The following is a 19662-nucleotide window of genomic DNA, read 5'->3' as shown; positions in this document are numbered from 1 at the left end:
TTAAAATTTTGAAATCATCTATGATTGAATCCATACTAATTGTCACAGCAATGTCCCTTTCAATGAATAATATCATAGCGTCTGACAAAAACTCATCTTCCATTTTGTTGTGAAGGTCAGTTTTGATAACATTCATAGCTGAAAATGCTCGCTCTGCAGTTGCAGTAGAAACGGGAAGAGTAAGTACAAGCTTGACCACTCTATAAATAAGTAGATAGTATTCTAATTTTCTAGTTCTCACCATTCATTGGCACAATTTAGAAATATTTTTCAAATTCTTGAACCCTGAATGCTAAACTACATCATACTTATAAAGATTAAGATCCTTTTTCAAATCATTTTTTTCATCATCTGGGAAATCTATTGGATAAAAATTATCTACCAATGAACAAATATTACTGGTTCGAAAAAATTCATATGCCTCTCGAAGGTCTAGAGCTAAGCTAAGCGTGAGTAACTCCATGGCATGCTCACTAAATCGATGATTTAGTTCCTGTAATTGAGAATCTATTCATGCATTAAAAATATCTACTTTATAATAATGCTCATTTCTAAAGTCCTCTTGTTGATGACGAGATCGACCAAATCTTGTAACATAACGAACATTCATATCAGGAACATCTATACCATGATCCTTACAAAATGATATCACAGTAGCTAGTAAGTCATCCCATTTCTCATCTCTAAATTGTTGAATAAGTTTTTTAGTGGATGAAACTAAATGCGTAGCATTTAAAATGTCTTGTGATTGGTTTTGCAAAACTTGACAAAGTTTATCAGTGATCCCCATAGTTTCATTAACAAAATGCAAAATGAAGACAAATTCAAATGAAATTCATACCTCATAAGTGGACTCTGCTTCTACTTTTTGTAAAGAATTTCCTTCATCCATGATTTTCAGTAGAACTTCACATGTTGGGCTAAACAACTTTATCAAGTTAGAAACCGATTTATAATGCGAACCCCAACGAGTATCTCCAAGTCACTGTAAAGTGATCATCTGATTAAGTCTTTTCTCAATCTCAAGCTCTTCAATATCAATTAAATATGCAATGTCAGAAGCTCTAGCAATTTTTAATTGCTTAATATGTTTACATGAAGCACGAATATTATTGATAACCAAAATCAATTTAGTGAAAAATCTATTAAGAAGGACAATTGCTTTTGATGCTCCTACAAATGCCAATTGTAAGCGGTGTGCAAAACAATGAATGTAGTAAGCATATGGACAATCATTCAAAATCAAAGCTTGTAATCCATTCCACTCACCCCGCATGTTGCTTGCACTATCATATCCTTGCCCTTAAATGTTTTGGATATCTAAGCAATGATTAGAGAACAAATAATATATCTCATTTTTAAGGGTCACTGCTGCAGTGTTAACAACATGAACAACCCCATAAAATCGTTCTTGCACAAAGCCATCTATATCAACATATCTTAAAACCACGGCCATTTGCTCTTTCATGGACTCATCACGAGCTTCATCAACCAATATGCAAAACTTTGCATCGCCAATTTCTTCCCTAATTGTCTTCTTCACTTTGGTTAAAATAACATGTAGAATTTCTTTTTGAATCTGAGGTAATGTGTAGGTAGACGTGGCAAAACGGGCGGGTTGGGTCAATCGAGTTTGCGGGTCAAACGGGTCGCGAGTCAAAACGAGTCATTTTTAAACGGGTTGCGGGTCGAGTCAGGTCGGGTTTACTTGTATTTTTCAAACAAGCTTTTTGTTTTTTTCTTCAATTACAAAAACAAATCAATGACAATTTGTTTAGAGAGAATGAATAAAATCAATCAAGCAAATGAATTGCACTTAATGCCACTTGTTAATATCCTTCCAATTCTGATAGTTTTGAGCATGATAAAAATTATTTATAGTCATAAATTCATGATAGAAAAAGTCTTCAATGTTAATAGTTCACTGTCAAAATGCATATAATTACAAGTTTACATCTTCAAAAAGAGATATATATTAAAACAAACAAAACAAGTAAGCTAGCAAAGTAGCAAGTTATCGGTCTTCTTAAGTGCACATGTTCTTGTTGCATTTAAAATAATAGTAAAGTTAGATTACTTAGAAAGATAAACTAAACAAAAAAATATTTAAAAATAAAAATAACATATTAAGTAAAGAAGAATAAGTTAATATTTATAAGAATTACACATTAATCTCAATCTACTTAACGTTGGTAACAGATTCAGTACTGCTGAACTGGGAAATGAAGCTTTGTGGTTCACTGGTTTGGTTTGACTCAACTTTTTCATGTTTGCCATTTGTGGCTTTGTGCATTGTAACATTGCTTGATTTGTTTGTGCATTGTAACATTGCTTAGCTGAATGAGTTTTTTTTTTTTTTTTAATTATTTTTTTTTAGTGGTGGTCTACTTGTCTTGACTCTTGAGTCACTTGACAACCTTGCCTTTGTGTTGACTGTTGTGTAACATGTGGAGGACCTTTTGTCTTGTCTGATGGGAATTGATTTGGCAAGCACTGAAGCTAGGCTAGCAACTAGCTTCTCAAAAAAAAAAAAAAAAAAAAAACCTAGGCTTGCTAGCTTTTATTGATTTTGACGAATTAAATAGTCATTTTCTATTATTAGTTTTGATACTTTGTGTTTTATGCATTTAGTATCAAGACGTAATTTAAATTTTTTTTAGTGAATTTTTTTTAACGAGTCGGGTCACTAGTTATCCGGGTTGGGTCGGGTTGACCCGCAAAAAAAATTCGGGTCGGATCACGGGTCAACCCATTTTTACTTCGAGTCAAAAAAATCGGGTTCGGGTTAGGTATTTTTCAGGTTAGGTCGGGTTGGGTCAGAAAATTCTGACCCGTATTGCCATGTCTATGTGTAGGTGGCATTTTTTGGAGCTTTCGCCATTATTTCAACAGTATTATTATTATAGCCCACCATCAAATCCAATGTCATAAGAAAGTTTCCCCGATTGGTTGAAGTAGAGCTTTCATCTTGACCTCTAAAAGTAATAGCTTGCAAGGCAAGATGTCTATGTGTTGAGACTGGTTCATCAAATCTTGACACACTTTATGGGAAAATCTATTAGTGGAGTTAAGATCTTTCCCCATATGAAGACTAAAAGAACAACTTTCACCATTTCTAATTTTCTTCCAACTCTTAAATCTGTTAACTATGAATGCATTTTGTCCGTCATGCCTAGTTGGCTTATGAAAGAGAAAGCATGGTAGACAAAAAGCAGCATCCTTTTTAGGAGAATATTCAAGCCATAACTTAAAGCAATCATTACAAAGAACCTTGAAAGTTTCGACCCTTCTCAGTTTTTAAAATTTTTTTAAAACAAGGTTGGTATGGACCCAACTTAATGTAACGTCGCTAGATCTCATCTCGTTGATCAACATGATAAGTATATATTTGTCTATACAATCCAAGATCACATTCTAATTGCAACGAACTCATATCAACATTTCAAAATTTTGTTTAAGAATTTTCCTCAACAGGGACATCAAGATTTTCCTCAACAGGTTCATCAGGATTTTCATCAATTGGGACATTGAGATTTTCCTCAATTGGGACATCAGGATTTTCCTCAACATTAGTGGTTGACAATGTTGCACCACTAGTATTAGCTTCTAAATCATTTAAAGCTTTTCTTTTGAAAAAATCAAATATGGTAGTTAACTTTTTCATAATCTACAAATAAAATATAATTTGAAATTATTATGTTATTATATAGTCAACAATCTACAATTATTACGCACAATAGACAAATACTATGCACACAAACATTCAACAACTAACCAATAAATTTTAAAGTTGCAAATAATCTCTTTAATTATTTACTTAACTTTAATGTTTTAAAAAACACTAACTGACAAAAACACTAAAGACAAAACTATAAAAAATATCACAAAACATCACAAGCTATTACTAAATACAAAACTAAAAAAAAAAAATTACAAAACATCCATGGCAATAAGTGTTAATTATTGCGTGCAGTGTTATGTTTGTCATATGACAACTTTTTCATTTATAAATGAATATAAATTAGGATAATTTTGGTGTCACAACTCGCATGGACGAGTTGTGGTTGGTGGAACTTACTCTCATCTTCCTTCAATTCCAGATCTTAGAATTCCCAAAATAGCAATGGCAACTCCTAATCATCTGGGAAATCATGACCACCGGTCAAAAGAGCTCTCACAAGTCCTAGTCCTTGAACCACCGCCAATCATGAAATTATATGGAGACCAGTTCTTGAATGACTTCCAATTGTTGAAAGCATGGGAGTCACCACTTCCTCTAGACCAATTCTTGAGCATCCATGCACAATCAGTCAAAGCCCTCCTCACTCCTGGCCGCTATCCGCTCACCAGAAATATCCTCCAGCTGATCCCCTCACTGCAGCTTGTGGTAACCACCAGTGCTGGCCTTAATCACATCGACTTGCCGGAGTTCCAGAGGCGGGGCATCGCTATAGCCAGTGCTGGGGATGTGTACTCCGAAGATGTAGCTGATATGGCAGTAGGATTATTGATTGATGTGTTGAGGAAGATATCAGCTGCTGACCGCTATGTGAGGAAGGGACTTTGGGATACAAAAGCAGAGTTTCCTCTTGGCTCTAAGGTAATCACCTCTGTTTCATCATCTTGCATTGATCACTAGGAACTATACTTTTTGTGGGATACTAATTTCAGGTGTAGAGTGACTGGCATAGGGTACTTTTTATATACTTGATTTTGAATGGGAAAAATAATTCTGATTCACTTTTTGAATGTTGTCTTTTCATAGTCTTGACTCTTGAAACATATAACTTATATAGAAGTGAAAAATTATGCAATTTTAAGTGTTAGGATCCTGTCCGTTTGAAATGGATCTATTTCATAGTTCAAAATTTTTTTTTCTTGATTTATAGTTCAGATTAAATATTATAGAAATCCAAAGATGTATCTACTGTCACGTCATTTAAAGTTTGTGAGTCTGCTGCAAGCCTGCAAGTTGAGTCTCTCTCTCTTTTGGGATAAATTAAATCAAATATTTTCATTGAAAACTCCTTGCAACTATAATAATAAATTTCTATTTATTTCTTGGATGATTCAATGTTTGATATATCTTTCACCTTTCACCACAAAAAGTATAAGAAATTATGGTGTTTGCGGCTTTGAGCTACCCTTAAGTTTTTGCTAGTTGTGGGTTGTGGCTTCCACTTTATTAATGCTTATCCTGAGAATTTCTGCATATCAATGGACTCAAATAAAGTAGTTAAGTTATTTGTAGGGATGAGATTCTGGATTCAATTGCCTCAAGACGCAGGTGAAATGGCACATGCATAGCATAGGATATTGTCTGCATCCGATTTTAATTATGCTCTGCATTTAATTTAAACCATAAATTAAAAAGTGGAAAATGCTTTATGCTGAGGAATCAGTGATAGTGATTAGATTTCATTTTTTGAGAAAATAATTTACGAGAATAAGAGCTTGCCATGTAAATGGAGCCTTAAAAATAGTGGTAAAGAAACAATAATGATTCTGCATGTTGTTCCTATGATTGACATTTGTCACCAATGACAACTGTTCTAATGTTAAAATGTTGTGCTTGTGCAAGTATAACATCACCATTGCTGAAATCACTTGTTACAATGCTTCTTTCTCTATTTCTGTTTAATGTTAGTGATTGGTAATTCCAGTTGTGCAGCAAGCGAGTTGGGATAGTTGGTTTAGGAAGCATTGGCCAAGAAGTTGCAAAAAGGCTCCAGGCCTTTGGTTGCAGAATCATGTACACATCAAGGAACAAGAAGCCATTTGTTTCATACCCTTATTACTCCAATGTTCTTGAACTCGCAGCTGATATCGATGTGCTAATTATATGTTGTGGTTTAACCGAGCAAACACGCCACATGATTAATAAGGATGTCATGTTAGCATTGGGAAAGGAAGGAGTCGTCATTAATATAGGACGCGGGCCTATAATAGATGAGAAGGAGTTAGTGCAGTGCTTGGTGCAACGAGAGCTGGCAGGAGCTGGGTTGGATGTGTTTGAGAATGAGCCTCATGTTCCAAGAGAGCTTTTAACCATGGATAATGTTGTGTTATCACCACATAGGGCTGTCCGTACGCCAGAAACATTAGCAGCAATGTGTGAACATGTGAAAGGGAATTTGGAAGCTTTCTTCTCGAATAAACCGTTACTTTCTCCAGTCATGAATATATGAACATGCATGTCATCCTGCTTCTTTGGAATTGATTCTCTTCAACATCAAAATTGATTCTCTAAATTGGTATGAATCTTATCTTATCTTATAATGGTATAATACGGTTCTTTCAATATATATGTATATGGATGAAAGGAGTTAAATTCCTTGTTGAGGTACATGCTGATGCAGTTTAATTTGGAATTGGGCAAAATATTTGGAAAAAATTAGGTAAGTATTTATAAGCATATTTACAGACTTTAAAAATAAGTCAACTATTAATTTCTTATCTGTATATTTTGATTTCAAATTTCGTAGCCATTAAGTTTTTGATTTTATGTTCAATTAGTGCAAATTCCCACAATTTTTGCCCCAAAGTTAAATTTCTGATGCATGACTTTACCGCTGGTATGAACTGCCAACTGCGGAGCTGTATTTGTTTTTCGTTTTCTTAGTACAAATTCCACTTTGACATTATACTGCACCATAATTTCATAAAACTAATTATACTGTAGATATTTCACGAAAAGAAAAGAAGATGTTATTATTATTAATTCAATAGTTAGGAGATGGTGGTTTGAACCCTAAACATCTTTTATTGGAAATACTAAGAAATACTAGTTGGGTAACAAAGTTTTTGGCAAAAAGTTCATTAACTACACCACTTGTGCATGCCAAAAGCTTATAGTTACCACTTGTGCATGTCAAAAGCTTATTAACCATACCACTTGTGCAAGTAAGGGTAGGAATTTGTTTTTCAACTTGTATTCATGTAATGTGTAAAAAAATAAATAATAAATAAATTATATTCATCTTGTATCAAGATAAGGAGAAAATATTTCATTTACCTGTTTCATAGACTAAGCTTCTCACAAGGGTATGAATTCCACTCCTATAGGATCCACATGGGCTTGCTCTATGTAGTGGGCACATGAGATAATTTTTGCAAGGTAAATTTATTCAACTATATAGGTCAAACCTTGACTCTAGGGTTGGCCCTAGGCCTAGGCCATCGCCTGTGCCCCCTACTAGAGAAAGGCCCCAAAACTTTGGGGTAAAAATTGATTTTTTTTTTTTTTTGGGAGATATAGAAAAAAAAAAAGTTTTACAATTTTTCTTCTATTTTTGAGAAGTTCCAAAGAATTTAGTAATGCTAGGGATAAAACAACTTTAAATAAATATGTCTTACAAATATACCTGTTACTAATTACAAAAAATAATTCAGATAGAAAAATGTTAGAAATACTATAAATTTTACTTCATAAGTCTTTACAAATTGATGTGACATTTAATATAATTTGTGGACTTCATGCTCAACAACCTATTAAATGCATTTTTGAATTACCTTTTGTGATTGGTGATATATTTGTAAAATGTACAATATCCCTAATATCATTTATTCAAATACTTCTTTATTATTTTCTTGAAGTGTACATTTGTAGAAAAATTTACTATAACTTTAGCATTTTTCCACCAAAAAAAAAAAAAAAGCATATTAAAAAATAAAAAAGAATGGATTTTTTTTTATTGAAAAAATTATGATATTAAATAGTAAACACTGATTAAATATTATTTAAGTGATAACAAAAATGTTCATTTGAATATATTGTCTTAGGCCTCCAAATTTATTGGATTGTCCTGCTTGACTGGACCCATTTAATAATTGTACAAAAATTTCTCAACCTTAACATGGGTTTAGCTTACCTTTAGTACTTTTTCAATTGGACATGTAGTTAGTTTTAACTTGAGGTAGAATGATGTGGCAATGGATTTTAATCTTTATATTTTATTTAGTTAGTAGATTATATGATAGTTTCTCATTAAAATAAAAGGTAATTTCAGATAAAAAAAGTAGTTGAGGTAAGTCAAATTCCTCTAACATAACCCATTTATTAAAGAGTAATGCTAAAGACACATAAAATTTCACAACTTTTATTACAACTCGTCATATGATAAGTTATAAGTGGTGGAAGTGTGGATCTACCATTTAACCTTTACCATTCATAACACACCATGTGGTGAGTTATTGCAAAAATGGTAGAACTTTTTGTGTTCCTGCATTTTCCTTTATAAGAGGTTGACATGACATGTGCTATGACAACACTAGAATCTAAAAAGTAAAAGGTTTTATTAATATGTGTCATTAGAGCATTTATTAGTAAACCATTTTATGAAATTTTTTATGAAAAAATGAAAAAAAATTACCAACTTTTTTGATAATTTTATCAATTTCCAAAAAAATATTTTCATAAATAAATAATTAAATATGTGCCTTAAGAGCATATATTAACCAAACCCAGAAGTAAAAATGGTGACAATGACTTTTGAGTTTTGACGGAGACATAAAAAAACAACTATAGATAGAAAAAGCAAAGTGAACCAATGACTACCAAAGAAAAAAAATAGAAGTGGTAAAGAGGCCTTTACCCACCACAACTTAAAAGTCATGACTCAAACTCATGAATTCAAATACTTCAAGTTAAATGCTTTAGTAGACAAACTATAAGAAAGTAAAAATGTGTTTGATATCATATTTTTAATAAAATCTTTTCAAAGTGAAAAAAAACATAATTGTATATTTAGTATAAATGTGTATTTAAAAAAAAATAATGACATATAATCTAATTAATGTAATCTACTGTTTTTAAAATATTTATAAAAGTATCATTAACTAATGTTATTTTTTAAAACTAAAAATCGATAAAAGTTCCCTAAATTCAGAATTCAAACTTCCTAAAATAAGAAACATAACAAGAACTCCTAAATAAAATTTCCTACCAAGCGCGTCTTATTTTCTTTTTCTTTTTTCACGATTTTCGGTGATTAAACGAATCCCTCAAATCACGTTCATTTGCCAAACCAAAAGTGATTCTCTCTCGCTTCCTCTAGTGTCACCTCTCTCTCATACTGACAAAAATCCACAGTCGATGGCTTCAGATCAGGCTACAACTCCACCACCACCACCACCACCAGAAATCCAATCCCATGACCTCCCTAAAGTCATAGTTCTGCACCCTCCACCTGTTTTCAACTATTTCAAGGACCTTTTCTCCAAAAAATTCCACCTCCTAAAAGCTTGGGAGTCACCACTTCCTCGACACGAATTCTTGACCAACCACGCACACTCGGTTCAGGCCATGCTCTGCTCTGGCACTGGCCCTCCCATCTCCGCCGACATTTTACGGCTTCTCCCATCGCTCAGGCTCGTCGTCACCACCAGTGCCGGCCTCAACCACATCGACCTCACCGAGTGCCGGAACCGTGGAATCTCTATAGCCAATGCTGGAGAAGTGTTTTCTGAGGATGTTGCGGACTTAGCTGTGGGCCTTTTGATCGATGTGTTCAGAAAGATCTCTGCTTCTGATCGGTATGTCAGACATGGGCTTTGGGCTACTAAGGGAGATTACCCACTTGGGTCTAAGGTCTTACTCTCTAACTTTTGAACTCTCTCTTTGCTTTTCTTGGATTTCCTCTGTCAATTACAGTACTTTTAGTGTGATGGTATGTTTATGATATACAATCTAGACTCAATTAAACTTTGTGACTGACATCATTTCTTTATTATTAATTTTAATTTTTTTTCTCTTAACGGTTAGATTAATCACAGACATGGATGGAAGGAACATTTTGAAATAGAATTGTGAGCCAAAATGGAAAAAATCTCAAATTACTAGAATAAAAATAATCCCAAACTTTCAGGGTCAAAATTTATTTACAGAATACAATCTACTTCTTGCAATTGAATTGCTTTATTTATGTTTTGATTTTTATGTTATGTTTTATCCTGTGTAATGGTGATGATTGGTTACTGCAGTTAGGAGGGAAGCGAATTGGGATTGTTGGATTGGGAAGCATTGGCTTTCAAGTGGCAAAAAGGCTTGAGGCCTTTGGTTGCAACATCTCATATAACTCGAGGAAGAGGAAGGACTTTGTGTCATACCCTTTCTATACAAATGTGTGTGAACTAGCGGCTAATAGTGATGTCCTAATTATATGTTGTGGATTGACTGAGCAAACCAGGCACATGATTAATAGGGAAGTTTTATTAGCATTGGGGAAGGAGGGAGTCATTGTCAATATTGGTCGTGGAGCTATTATTCATGAGAAGGAATTGGTGCAGTGTTTGGTACAAGGGGAGATTGGAGGTGCTGGCTTGGATGTGTTTGAGAATGAGCCTGATGTTCCTAAAGAGCTCTTTGAATTGGATAATGTTGTGTTGGCACCGCACATGGCTGTCTTTACAACAGAATCTTTTAAGGATTTGTGTGATTTAATGATTGGGAATTTGGAAGCTTTCTTTTCAAAGAAACCATTGCTTTCTCTAGTCATGAATGAATGAGTTATGGATTTCACTTGCTGGTAAGTTTCTCCATCTTTTTATGAAAGATTTTGATTAAGGCTCTAATTTCGTGGAAGTGAAATTCCGGATGAGAGTATATTCTTTGAGTTGGATAACTTAGTGTACAAGTTCTGAATATGGTGCTCTTTATGGGCACTGTGAACTTTTCTAATTGTTAAGTTTTGTATAACATGTCATGTTTAGTGTAAGATTATTTCAACATAACCGATTTCTCTGCTTCTTCTGATACAAAGATAAATGAATTCATCAAATCAGTTATCGTACTTAATATTATTTTTTTTGTTGTCTGTCTTCCGCATCCTGATTAATGCAGAAACATGTTGTTAAATGTTAAATGGATCTCAAATTCCAAGCTTGTTTGATCCCTTTTGGTGATTGATACTTTATTCGCTGGATGCAGGATATAAGGATAGGTATGGTGAATAAGTCAGTGGTAGGGCAGGGATGACTATGACTAGGGCCTGAGTTGCAAGCTATGGTAATGTAGAATAGGCTAATGCAGTACTAAAAAAGAGAGCACTCTTCTAGCTACACATTATATCTATTGAGGGTTCACAAACAGCACAATTGTCAGTGTGCGTGCCTCCATAAAACAATTATTCAACCTGTATGCGGCCAGGACCTAAATATAAATATTGTTGTAATACTCTTCTCCAAAAAAAAAAAAAAAATTCTTGTAATACCACTGATTAATTTGACACTTTATTATTGTTTGTAGTACTGGAATTCTGCTCTCTCTCTCTCTCTCTCTCTCTCTCTCTCTCTCTCTCTCACACATATTTATTGAACTTGATCATTGATGGTTCCAAATGGGGGAAGAATGGAGTGGAAAACTCACTAAAAACATTATTTGGTGTCTAAGTCTTGCATAGTTTGTTAAACTTTTACCATCTACAGGTAAGTATGATTTGTTTCAAAGAAGCATAATAGTTGATCATTATGCTCTAGCTCTTTATGTTTAATCTATTCTCATCATATTGCCTGTAAAATTTCTTGGAATAAATTCTAAGGATCATTGCCAATTTTTCATGTAGCACTCTCTTTTATGCTGTTGCTATAAATGTGACTTATTAATCTATGCATGTACCTAAAGTTGGGGGACATTTGTATGTCTCGTGAGGGAGACATTCTCGTAATTTTAATTCCATGTATCGAGCGGTTATGGACAAAACAAAAGATGGCAACATTTCAACAAACTATAGCCTTTACCTAAATATGGCAGATAATGTAGCTATTTTCATGTATTGTACATTATATGGCCAAACAAGGCATTATAACAATATATTTTCAGCACTAGGGAAGCCTGAGAAGGTATAAATCATTGTTAAAAGAGGATGTTGGGCTATATTCGATGAGAAGGAATGGCTTTAATCTAGTGCAATGATAGGTTGGAGGTGCTGGTTCGGATGTGTTTGAGAATGAGCTTGATGTTCCTAAAAATCTATTTCAATTAGATCATGATTCAATTAGATCACGTATTTGGAAAGAAAGTAAGAAGAAATTGATGCAGAACGTATTAGGAGAGAAATTATTTCATGAGTTGACATTTTGATCTTGAATGTTTTATTATGAGTTAAGGATTGTTGGGGATGTAATTGCACCCTAACATAATCCCTGAAACCTATTAAAAAGACTCTCGGAAGAGATGATTCTATGCCCTTAGGTGCTGAAGGCTAGAATTTTCCTTTCTATATAATTCACATATTTCGATTATCTATCTTATAATATTATACAATTTTTGTTCATAAGTTACTTTCCTAAGGACAAATATATTGTCGAATGGTAAATTTTTGTTTGACATAGGTTCGAACCATAATCCATATCACTATTTGACCAATTATAATCTATATCTTTCATGCTATAACCTTCATCATAATCTATATCATCATAGTCCATGTTTCAAATTAGTGTGTGTCTAACCTAAGTGTGAACAAGCAAACAGATGATGAGCTAATAAATGTATTTATTCTATTTCCAAGCAATTAATAATTACTAGCGGAACTATTACTAACCACTAGTATCCTTGCTATTGGGACCACCTCCCCGGGAAACTCCATTGCGGAACCACCCAAACAACGCCTGTCCGTTGGCTTAACATCACGGGCTGACCAACGCGAAACTATGATTTGCCAAAGAGTCTTTAGGCTGACCAACGTTAACAAGGAGCAAGTAGTGGTTATGCAGTAATAAAATTCCTAATAACTTCTTAATTGCAAAGAAATAAAACTCATACATCTACCATCCATGACTTTGATACCATTAACTATCTAGAAGAGAGCACAACAGTAATATAAAAGCATAATAAAGATAAATAATGAAAAAAGAGTAAAAGAAGTGTTAAAAGAAAGAAAATGGTACTTTTGAAGAATCTCCACGTAGGAAGTTAAAAGAAGAGATAGAACAAGAAAAGACTAATACTATAATACAAGACAAAACAAAAGAAATAACTGAAAGACAGAATAGTGAAAAGATATGTAGAAAGTTAAAGACAAAAGAAGATGTAGGGAAAGTTATAAGAAATGACATGTTAAAAGAAAATAGTGCTTTTAAAGAATCTCTATGTAGGAAACTTAAAATAAAGGATGAGATAGGAAAAGTCAACAAAGTTAGGAAAAACAATAATAATGGTAATTTAAAAGAAAAGACAAATAGTGATAGTGTAGTAAAAGTAGAAACAAACAAGAAGTATAATAGTTTAAAGGAAAAAATTGATGAAAGACTAAAATCAATTGAAAGAGATATAATATATACACAAACGGATAGCTAGGATGCAATAAAAAATATTATTATCATTGGACTATCACTTAAGCCTAATAGAATAATAAGCATTAGGAACTTTGGTAAGTTTTATTACGGTCAATAGGTACTTCGGCCCTTAAATGTTATTATAGCCTATGTAGGCTCTATTTTGGTCATGTCTCTTTGGTAAGCACTAGCAATAGAATGACAATTTAAACTGAAGCCCAATTCATATTTATAATAACTCCAATCAGATTCAACCTAACAAAGCCCATATGAGGTTGAACTCGACCAAACCCAATGTTAAAACATTCTATTTGCGGCTCTGCCCCAGGCCTGTTTCGACATCCAAATTCTCATTTAATTTCCCAAGGCCCGTTTCTAACCGTTGGACTACAATTCTCATAGAGAAATGAGACAATCGAGCACAAAGTAAAATTGAGAGCAAAAGTGAATTGGTTTTTCTTAAACTACATGTTGAAATTGAGAGCCCTAGGAAAATAAAAGTAAAAATAATAAACAATAGAAGAATTAAATTTACAAATATAGCTTACAAAAAAGAAAAAAAAATACAAATATAGCTATAAATAAAAATAAAAATTGAAATTACAAATAATGATAAATATCATATATTATATAATAAAAGTTGGGCTTAAAAACTATTAGTGCCAAATTATTATTTAGTTGTCAAGCTTTCCTCTAATGCCTTATCAATTTTTTAGAATGACACAAACTTAATTGTTGTTATTATCAACATTTTTTTTTTTCTATTAAGGTTAATTTATTAATGAATTTTATCATTTTTTTTCCTTTCCTTTGCTTTTTTTTTTTTTTTTTAATTTTAATTTTAATTTCTTTTGGTTACTATATCACATTGTGAAAATTTTCAACATTTTTTTTCTATCACTTTTTTTCTTTTTCTATTAAGGGTTATATCTATAACTGAAGTTTATCGATTTTTGTTCCTTTTTATTTTATTTCGACTACTGTATTACGTAGAAATGTAACAACTTGTTTTAATACGCATCTCTTCTTCTTTTAAATGTTTTTTTTAATAAAGCCCCACCTTTATTATTCCTGTAAGGGGGAAAACTAGCGACCTGGCCCAACTTGGATGAGTCTGGGTTAGGATGGAGGCCTAATACAACTAATTTGTAAAAGTGGTTGGCCAAGTTCTTGTAGCCACAATTTTGTAATTAGAGAAAAAAAAGTGGCAAGGATAACAATTTATGTAAAGAATTATAACAGGGAGAGAGAAATTCTTATTTAAGTTCTTCCTTGGGCTAGTTGAGAAGCAAGGGTTCTTTAGAAATACACTTCTTGGTTTCACAATGATTACTTTCTCTCTTTGAACTTTTTCTGATCCTCCCTCAAGAAGGACCTCCCTTCCTATATATAGTTGTTTGGATTGCATCTCAGCCTTCCATTTAGAGGGCTATCAACCTTTCCTAAGATATCTGTCTAATCCTTGCCTTGCAGGTGGTGGTAGAGTAGGCTGTAGGCTATGGGGGCACAGTTCAAGGGTCATTTTGCCATTAATGCGGCAAGCTGAGTTAGTATAGTGTATCGAATGTGGAGGTGTTGAATGCTTGATTTGGAAGTTTCCTCCTGTCCTTTCCTGTACTTCACTAGGATCCTCTCCTCGGCCTTGAACCTTATGGCCTTGGTGGCTTGCCTCTGGCCTCCCGAGAAGTGTCTGCTCTTCAAGCTCCTCGGGTGGATTGTCCTCCTCTATTTCCCTAACTTAATAGTCCTGATTGAGTTGAGCCTGATTTAATGAATAACTTTGGCCCAATTGCCCCTCGGGTGGATTCCACTTGGTGATTCCCTCTCTTCGGGCTTCCTCCTCCCACAATTCTTATCAACTTTTTCTTCCCACCACCATCAATAATTAGCCCTTTCTTATAATTCTTAAATTGATTAAAAATCTAATTTCAATACAATTTTAAATTCTATCCAATGAAACTTTTATACATTTTTCTTGGTGTGGTCAAATTCACCATCCCCAAATTCTCAAGACAAATCCTCTTCTTCTACCTACCATACCTAGCAACGTTATAGGTATGTATTTATCGATCTTCTACTAAAAAAATATCTTCAATGATTTCATATATATAAATATATATATATATATATATATATATATTCATGGTTTTTGATAAAGGCTAATGGCCGGTTGTTGCCGAGGATCCCACAAAAACAACTAAAGAATTACAGTATTTGGATTAATTCACGGCTTCACTAATCTTTCTTTTACATCTACATTTCCAGAAAATTTATATATACATCTCACGTTTTATAAAAAAATATATGTTCTACTATATGAGTAAACTTTTTACATTTTTGAATATATATTTATATTATATATAGTTATAGTTATATTGATAAGTAATAATTTTTTTTTTTTAAAAAGAGTGCAATAAATATCTAGTATGCATTTGATAATTAGGTCTCTTTTTTTTCTTGTTTTATTTTTTGCCAATATGTCATGAAAACAAGTCTCTAAGGTGTAGTTTAGACTTCACATGAATTTGAATTTCTCATTAAGTTTTGAATCTCAAACTTCAATGTATTGCAAATTTAGCATATGTTAGTCATTTTTGTTGATTCATATTGGTAGGTATGGCTGCCCAGGGTTTGTAGCTTTTTGCAGATTTCAGTGCTGATAGTTTTGAAATTTTGATAAAGAACCATCATATAATTATTAATAAATTTGAAAATTTGAAAAAATAAAATATTTTTAAATGCTTATAAATTTGGATAGTTTTAAATTTATAAACTTGGTGCTCTTTAGATACTACATAGACATCTTATTTTGTTATATGTTCGTATTAATTTGATGTTTTGTTTCGTTCACATATTGACAAATGTATGGCTTTTAATAACTTCTAGTTGCCACCCCAAAAAAAAAAAAAAAAAAAAAAAAAAAATCTTAGGACAGTTATGTTCATTAATCATTATAAAGAGAAATTTATTAAGAGAGTACCACGTGGGAAGCTCTCCATCTTTATACTATTGCAATATTGGCAATATCTGACTTTGCGGGGTTAAGGGAAATTTATAGAAAACCAGTTTCAATTAGATACGCAGCTTGTGGCTTTTTAGCCTTTGTTTACAAAAGCAAATATGAATACCCACGACACTAATCTGTTCATACTTCATACTTAACATGGTTCAGCTGTCAACTTGATTAGAACTGAATGTGACTCTCATCATAGAAAGAGGTTTGGCATTTTCTATAGGAACGCATTGATGTGAGACATTTTCTAAATGCAGAGAGTTTATGAATCTTATATTTTTTGCACCATAATGTATATACTATTTACTTGAGTGACAATTCTAGGTTCACATGCTACGCTTGGGTAGTTGGGTGTCGCAACCAATTTTGAGACTAATTCTTAACATGAGCAGATGGGACCTTTCTATGACTAGAATATAGCACGGTGCATCATGCACAGTTCTAACTAATATGTAGGGAAAAAAAATTTATAATTCATAAAATGATACATGTACACACAATTCTCTATATATTTTACTGATGTGCATTACCCATTGATTTTGAAGTGTGACTAAATTTTCTAGCAGAAGTAATACCTACAGCTGCTTGATAGATTCTGTTCTCCTTAGTGTAATTTTGCTAATATTATTTTCATTTTTGTTTTTGGTAAAATTTTTGCTAGCATTATACCACTTTGGTTCAAGGGTTTTAAAATATGTTGTGGGTTCTCTCTCAACCAATTCAGGTTCAAGGTGATGGAGGTGAAATAATAGAATAATGGTGAATTCTAATGGGTAATACTGTATGTAACTTGAACATGGCCTTGTAAATAAATATAAGAGAATAAATAATTTAGCTAGCGATGAGTTTTTAGTATATGTTTAGGATGAGTTGCTTTAGACTAATAGAACTAATAGAATATTGGTGAATTCTAACGGGTTTACCTCCAACAATCTTTATATATCTTTGAAAACTAAAAACCAATTAAATAAAAAAATATTAGTGTTCAATCATTTTAGTCTAATACAACAATAAGTTCTGATTGGTGTGTGAACTGACATATAACAAGTTAAAATTCTATAAGGATACCAAGAAAACTTCCTATACTTACCCCCTTCAATAAAATCTTGTCACATTATACTTTCTTTAAATTGTGGAATAGAAAGTTTGATATATAAACTCAATTATAATAAATGCTAATTAATAAGTAATATAGTTATTAAATTCCATATTTAGCGAATATAAAATGAAAAAAAAAATTTGTTCAAGTTTCTCATGCAATACACGAGTTACTGCCTATTTTACATATAGTGATGATTGGTGTGGGGCCCAATAATTTGTGACCTTGGCCCATTTTTACATTGGGGCCCAAAGCCCGAGCCGAGGAGGGATATAGCGAAGACATATAATAAAAGTCCAAGTAATCTTGATACATAGCCGAGGATGATTCTGTCCTCGGCATCCCCGAGGCCCTCTAGAAAGAAAGAGCAAGAACGATATAGGAACAGTTTTGGGAAAAACCTAAAATATCTATGTTAATAGAGAAAGGACCGCTGGACAATATGATGACCAAGGAAAAAGGGAAAGCTGCCATTACTGCCATTGAATACTCTGCACCTGACAGAACCATACTCTTCAGCTTTTACAACCACCCCCAACCACTTTGGGTATGGGCTGATGGGACAAGTATCAGTCTTGGAAAGTCGAACCTACACGTGGACGTTGGATAAGGGATACAAGCTAATATAAAAAGAGAAGTAAGCAACCCAGAGAAGGGGCTGGGAAAAAAGGCCAAGAACTAGAGCCTTCCAGACCATATCGAGGAGAATGACTCCTTGAGCGAACATGGCTTACTTTTGTATGAACACCACGACTAACCACCGTTCGGTGACCAAGGCCTAGCCTTTCAAACCCACACTCTACAAATTATATTGTTTGGGCCTTTTAACGTACGAACCCAATATCATTTTGTGGTCATTACAAATTGAGTCTTTACAATTGACGCCATCTGTGAGGAAGGCTTGTGTGTTGGCACAGGCGGTGGGTCGAGAAAGTCTCCCTGTCACTTACAATGGCCCGTTATAGTGCTCTAGCACAAAGTTCCATTAGGGGCTATGCTTTTTCATTAGGGGCTACGCTTCGAAGCGCTAGTAGAACGGATGGTTTTAGGGGCTTGGCCGAGGGGCTAATTCCCACCAAACCAATGTCCCACACCTTGGCCGAGGGGCTAATCTCCCCAAACTTAAAAAATCAAGTTTTGGACAAAACCAAGGTATTGCATGGTCCTCGGACTCAAACCTATGGGGAAACCAACTACTTAAAAAATCAAGTTTTGAACAGAACCAAGGTATTGCATGGTCCTTGGACTCAAACCTATGGGGAAACCAACTACTTAAAAATCAACTTTTGGACAGAACCAAGATATTGCATGGTTCTCGGACTCAAACCTATGGGGAAACCAACTACTTAAAAAATCGAGTTTTGGACAGAACCAAGGTATTGCATGGTCCTCGGACTCAAACCTATGGGGAAACCAACTACTTAAAAAATCGAGTTTTGGACAGAACCAAGGTATTGCATGGTCCTCGGACTCAAACCTATGGGGAAACCAACTACTTAAAAAATCAATTTTTGGACAAAACCAAGGTATTGCATGGTCTTCGGACTCAAACTTATGGGGAAACCAACTACTTAAAAAATCAAGTTTTGGACAGAACCAAGGTATTGCATGGTCCTCGGACTCAAATTTATGGGGAAACCAACTACTTTAAAAATCAAGTTTTGGACAGAACCAAGGTATTGCATGGTCCTCGGACTCAAACCTACGAAGAAATCAACCACTTAAGGAGAATTCTAGATTGCTCAGACCAACGGGATGATTATATACTAAAAGTCGGATTAAGTCCTAGACGGAATGAAGATCCCGACCTGTCCTCGGATCCTCAGTTTTTAAGGGAACTGATGCAAATGAGCGTTTAAGCTCAGTACGATCGTACTTCAATCCTCGAACCGGATGCCAAAAATGGCTAAAGCTAGGGAGGATATTAAGAAGGTGGCAAAGCACCCAAGTACTTAGCGACCCGCATGGGCAGCTCATTTTGGGTTACCCCTCCTCGGATGGTTACCTCCTACATAGTGCCGAGCATTCAGTTATCATCTTGGCTAATCTTGGGTATGTAACCTTTTTTTTCAGGTTGGCATTATTATGCCGGATAATTTCTATAAGCTCGGAATAATATCTTTTTCTTAGCAAGGGCCTCGGCCCTAAGTATCATCTTTCCAGGTCGGCATTATTGTGCCGTATAGTTTTAATAACCTCGGAATAATGTCTTTTTCTTAACAAGGGCCTCGGCCCTAAGTATCGTTTTTTCAGGTCGGCATTATTGCGCCGAATAGTT

At 33.9% G+C, this 19662-nt stretch overlaps 2 protein-coding genes across 2 annotated transcripts; both read left to right on the top strand.

Moving 5' to 3' along the window:
- Positions 1 to 4006: 4006 nt before the first annotated feature.
- LOC115958513 (glyoxylate/hydroxypyruvate reductase HPR3-like) lies at positions 4007 to 6512 on the top strand. The gene is made up of 2 exons (XM_031076925.1): positions 4007 to 4600; positions 5664 to 6512. The coding sequence occupies exons 1-2, from the start codon at positions 4124 to 4126 to the stop codon at positions 6186 to 6188; spliced, it is 1002 nt and encodes a 333-aa protein (XP_030932785.1). The 5' UTR covers positions 4007 to 4123; the 3' UTR covers positions 6189 to 6512.
- Positions 6513 to 8915: 2403 nt separating this feature from the next.
- Positions 8916 to 11244, top strand: LOC115958439 (glyoxylate/hydroxypyruvate reductase HPR3-like). The gene is made up of 3 exons (XM_031076852.1): positions 8916 to 9589; positions 9982 to 10526; positions 10928 to 11244. The coding sequence occupies exons 1-2, from the start codon at positions 9095 to 9097 to the stop codon at positions 10504 to 10506; spliced, it is 1020 nt and encodes a 339-aa protein (XP_030932712.1). The 5' UTR covers positions 8916 to 9094; the 3' UTR covers positions 10507 to 10526; positions 10928 to 11244.
- The last annotated feature ends 8418 nt before the right edge of the window (positions 11245 to 19662 follow it).

The sequence above is a fragment of the Quercus lobata genome, chromosome 8 (genome assembly GCF_001633185.2).
Source record: "Quercus lobata isolate SW786 chromosome 8, ValleyOak3.0 Primary Assembly, whole genome shotgun sequence".
In the NCBI taxonomy this organism is placed as follows: Eukaryota; Viridiplantae; Streptophyta; class Magnoliopsida; order Fagales; family Fagaceae; genus Quercus; species Quercus lobata.
Note: the sequence above shows the minus strand (reverse complement) of the source record. Positions and strands in the feature narration are given on the sequence as shown.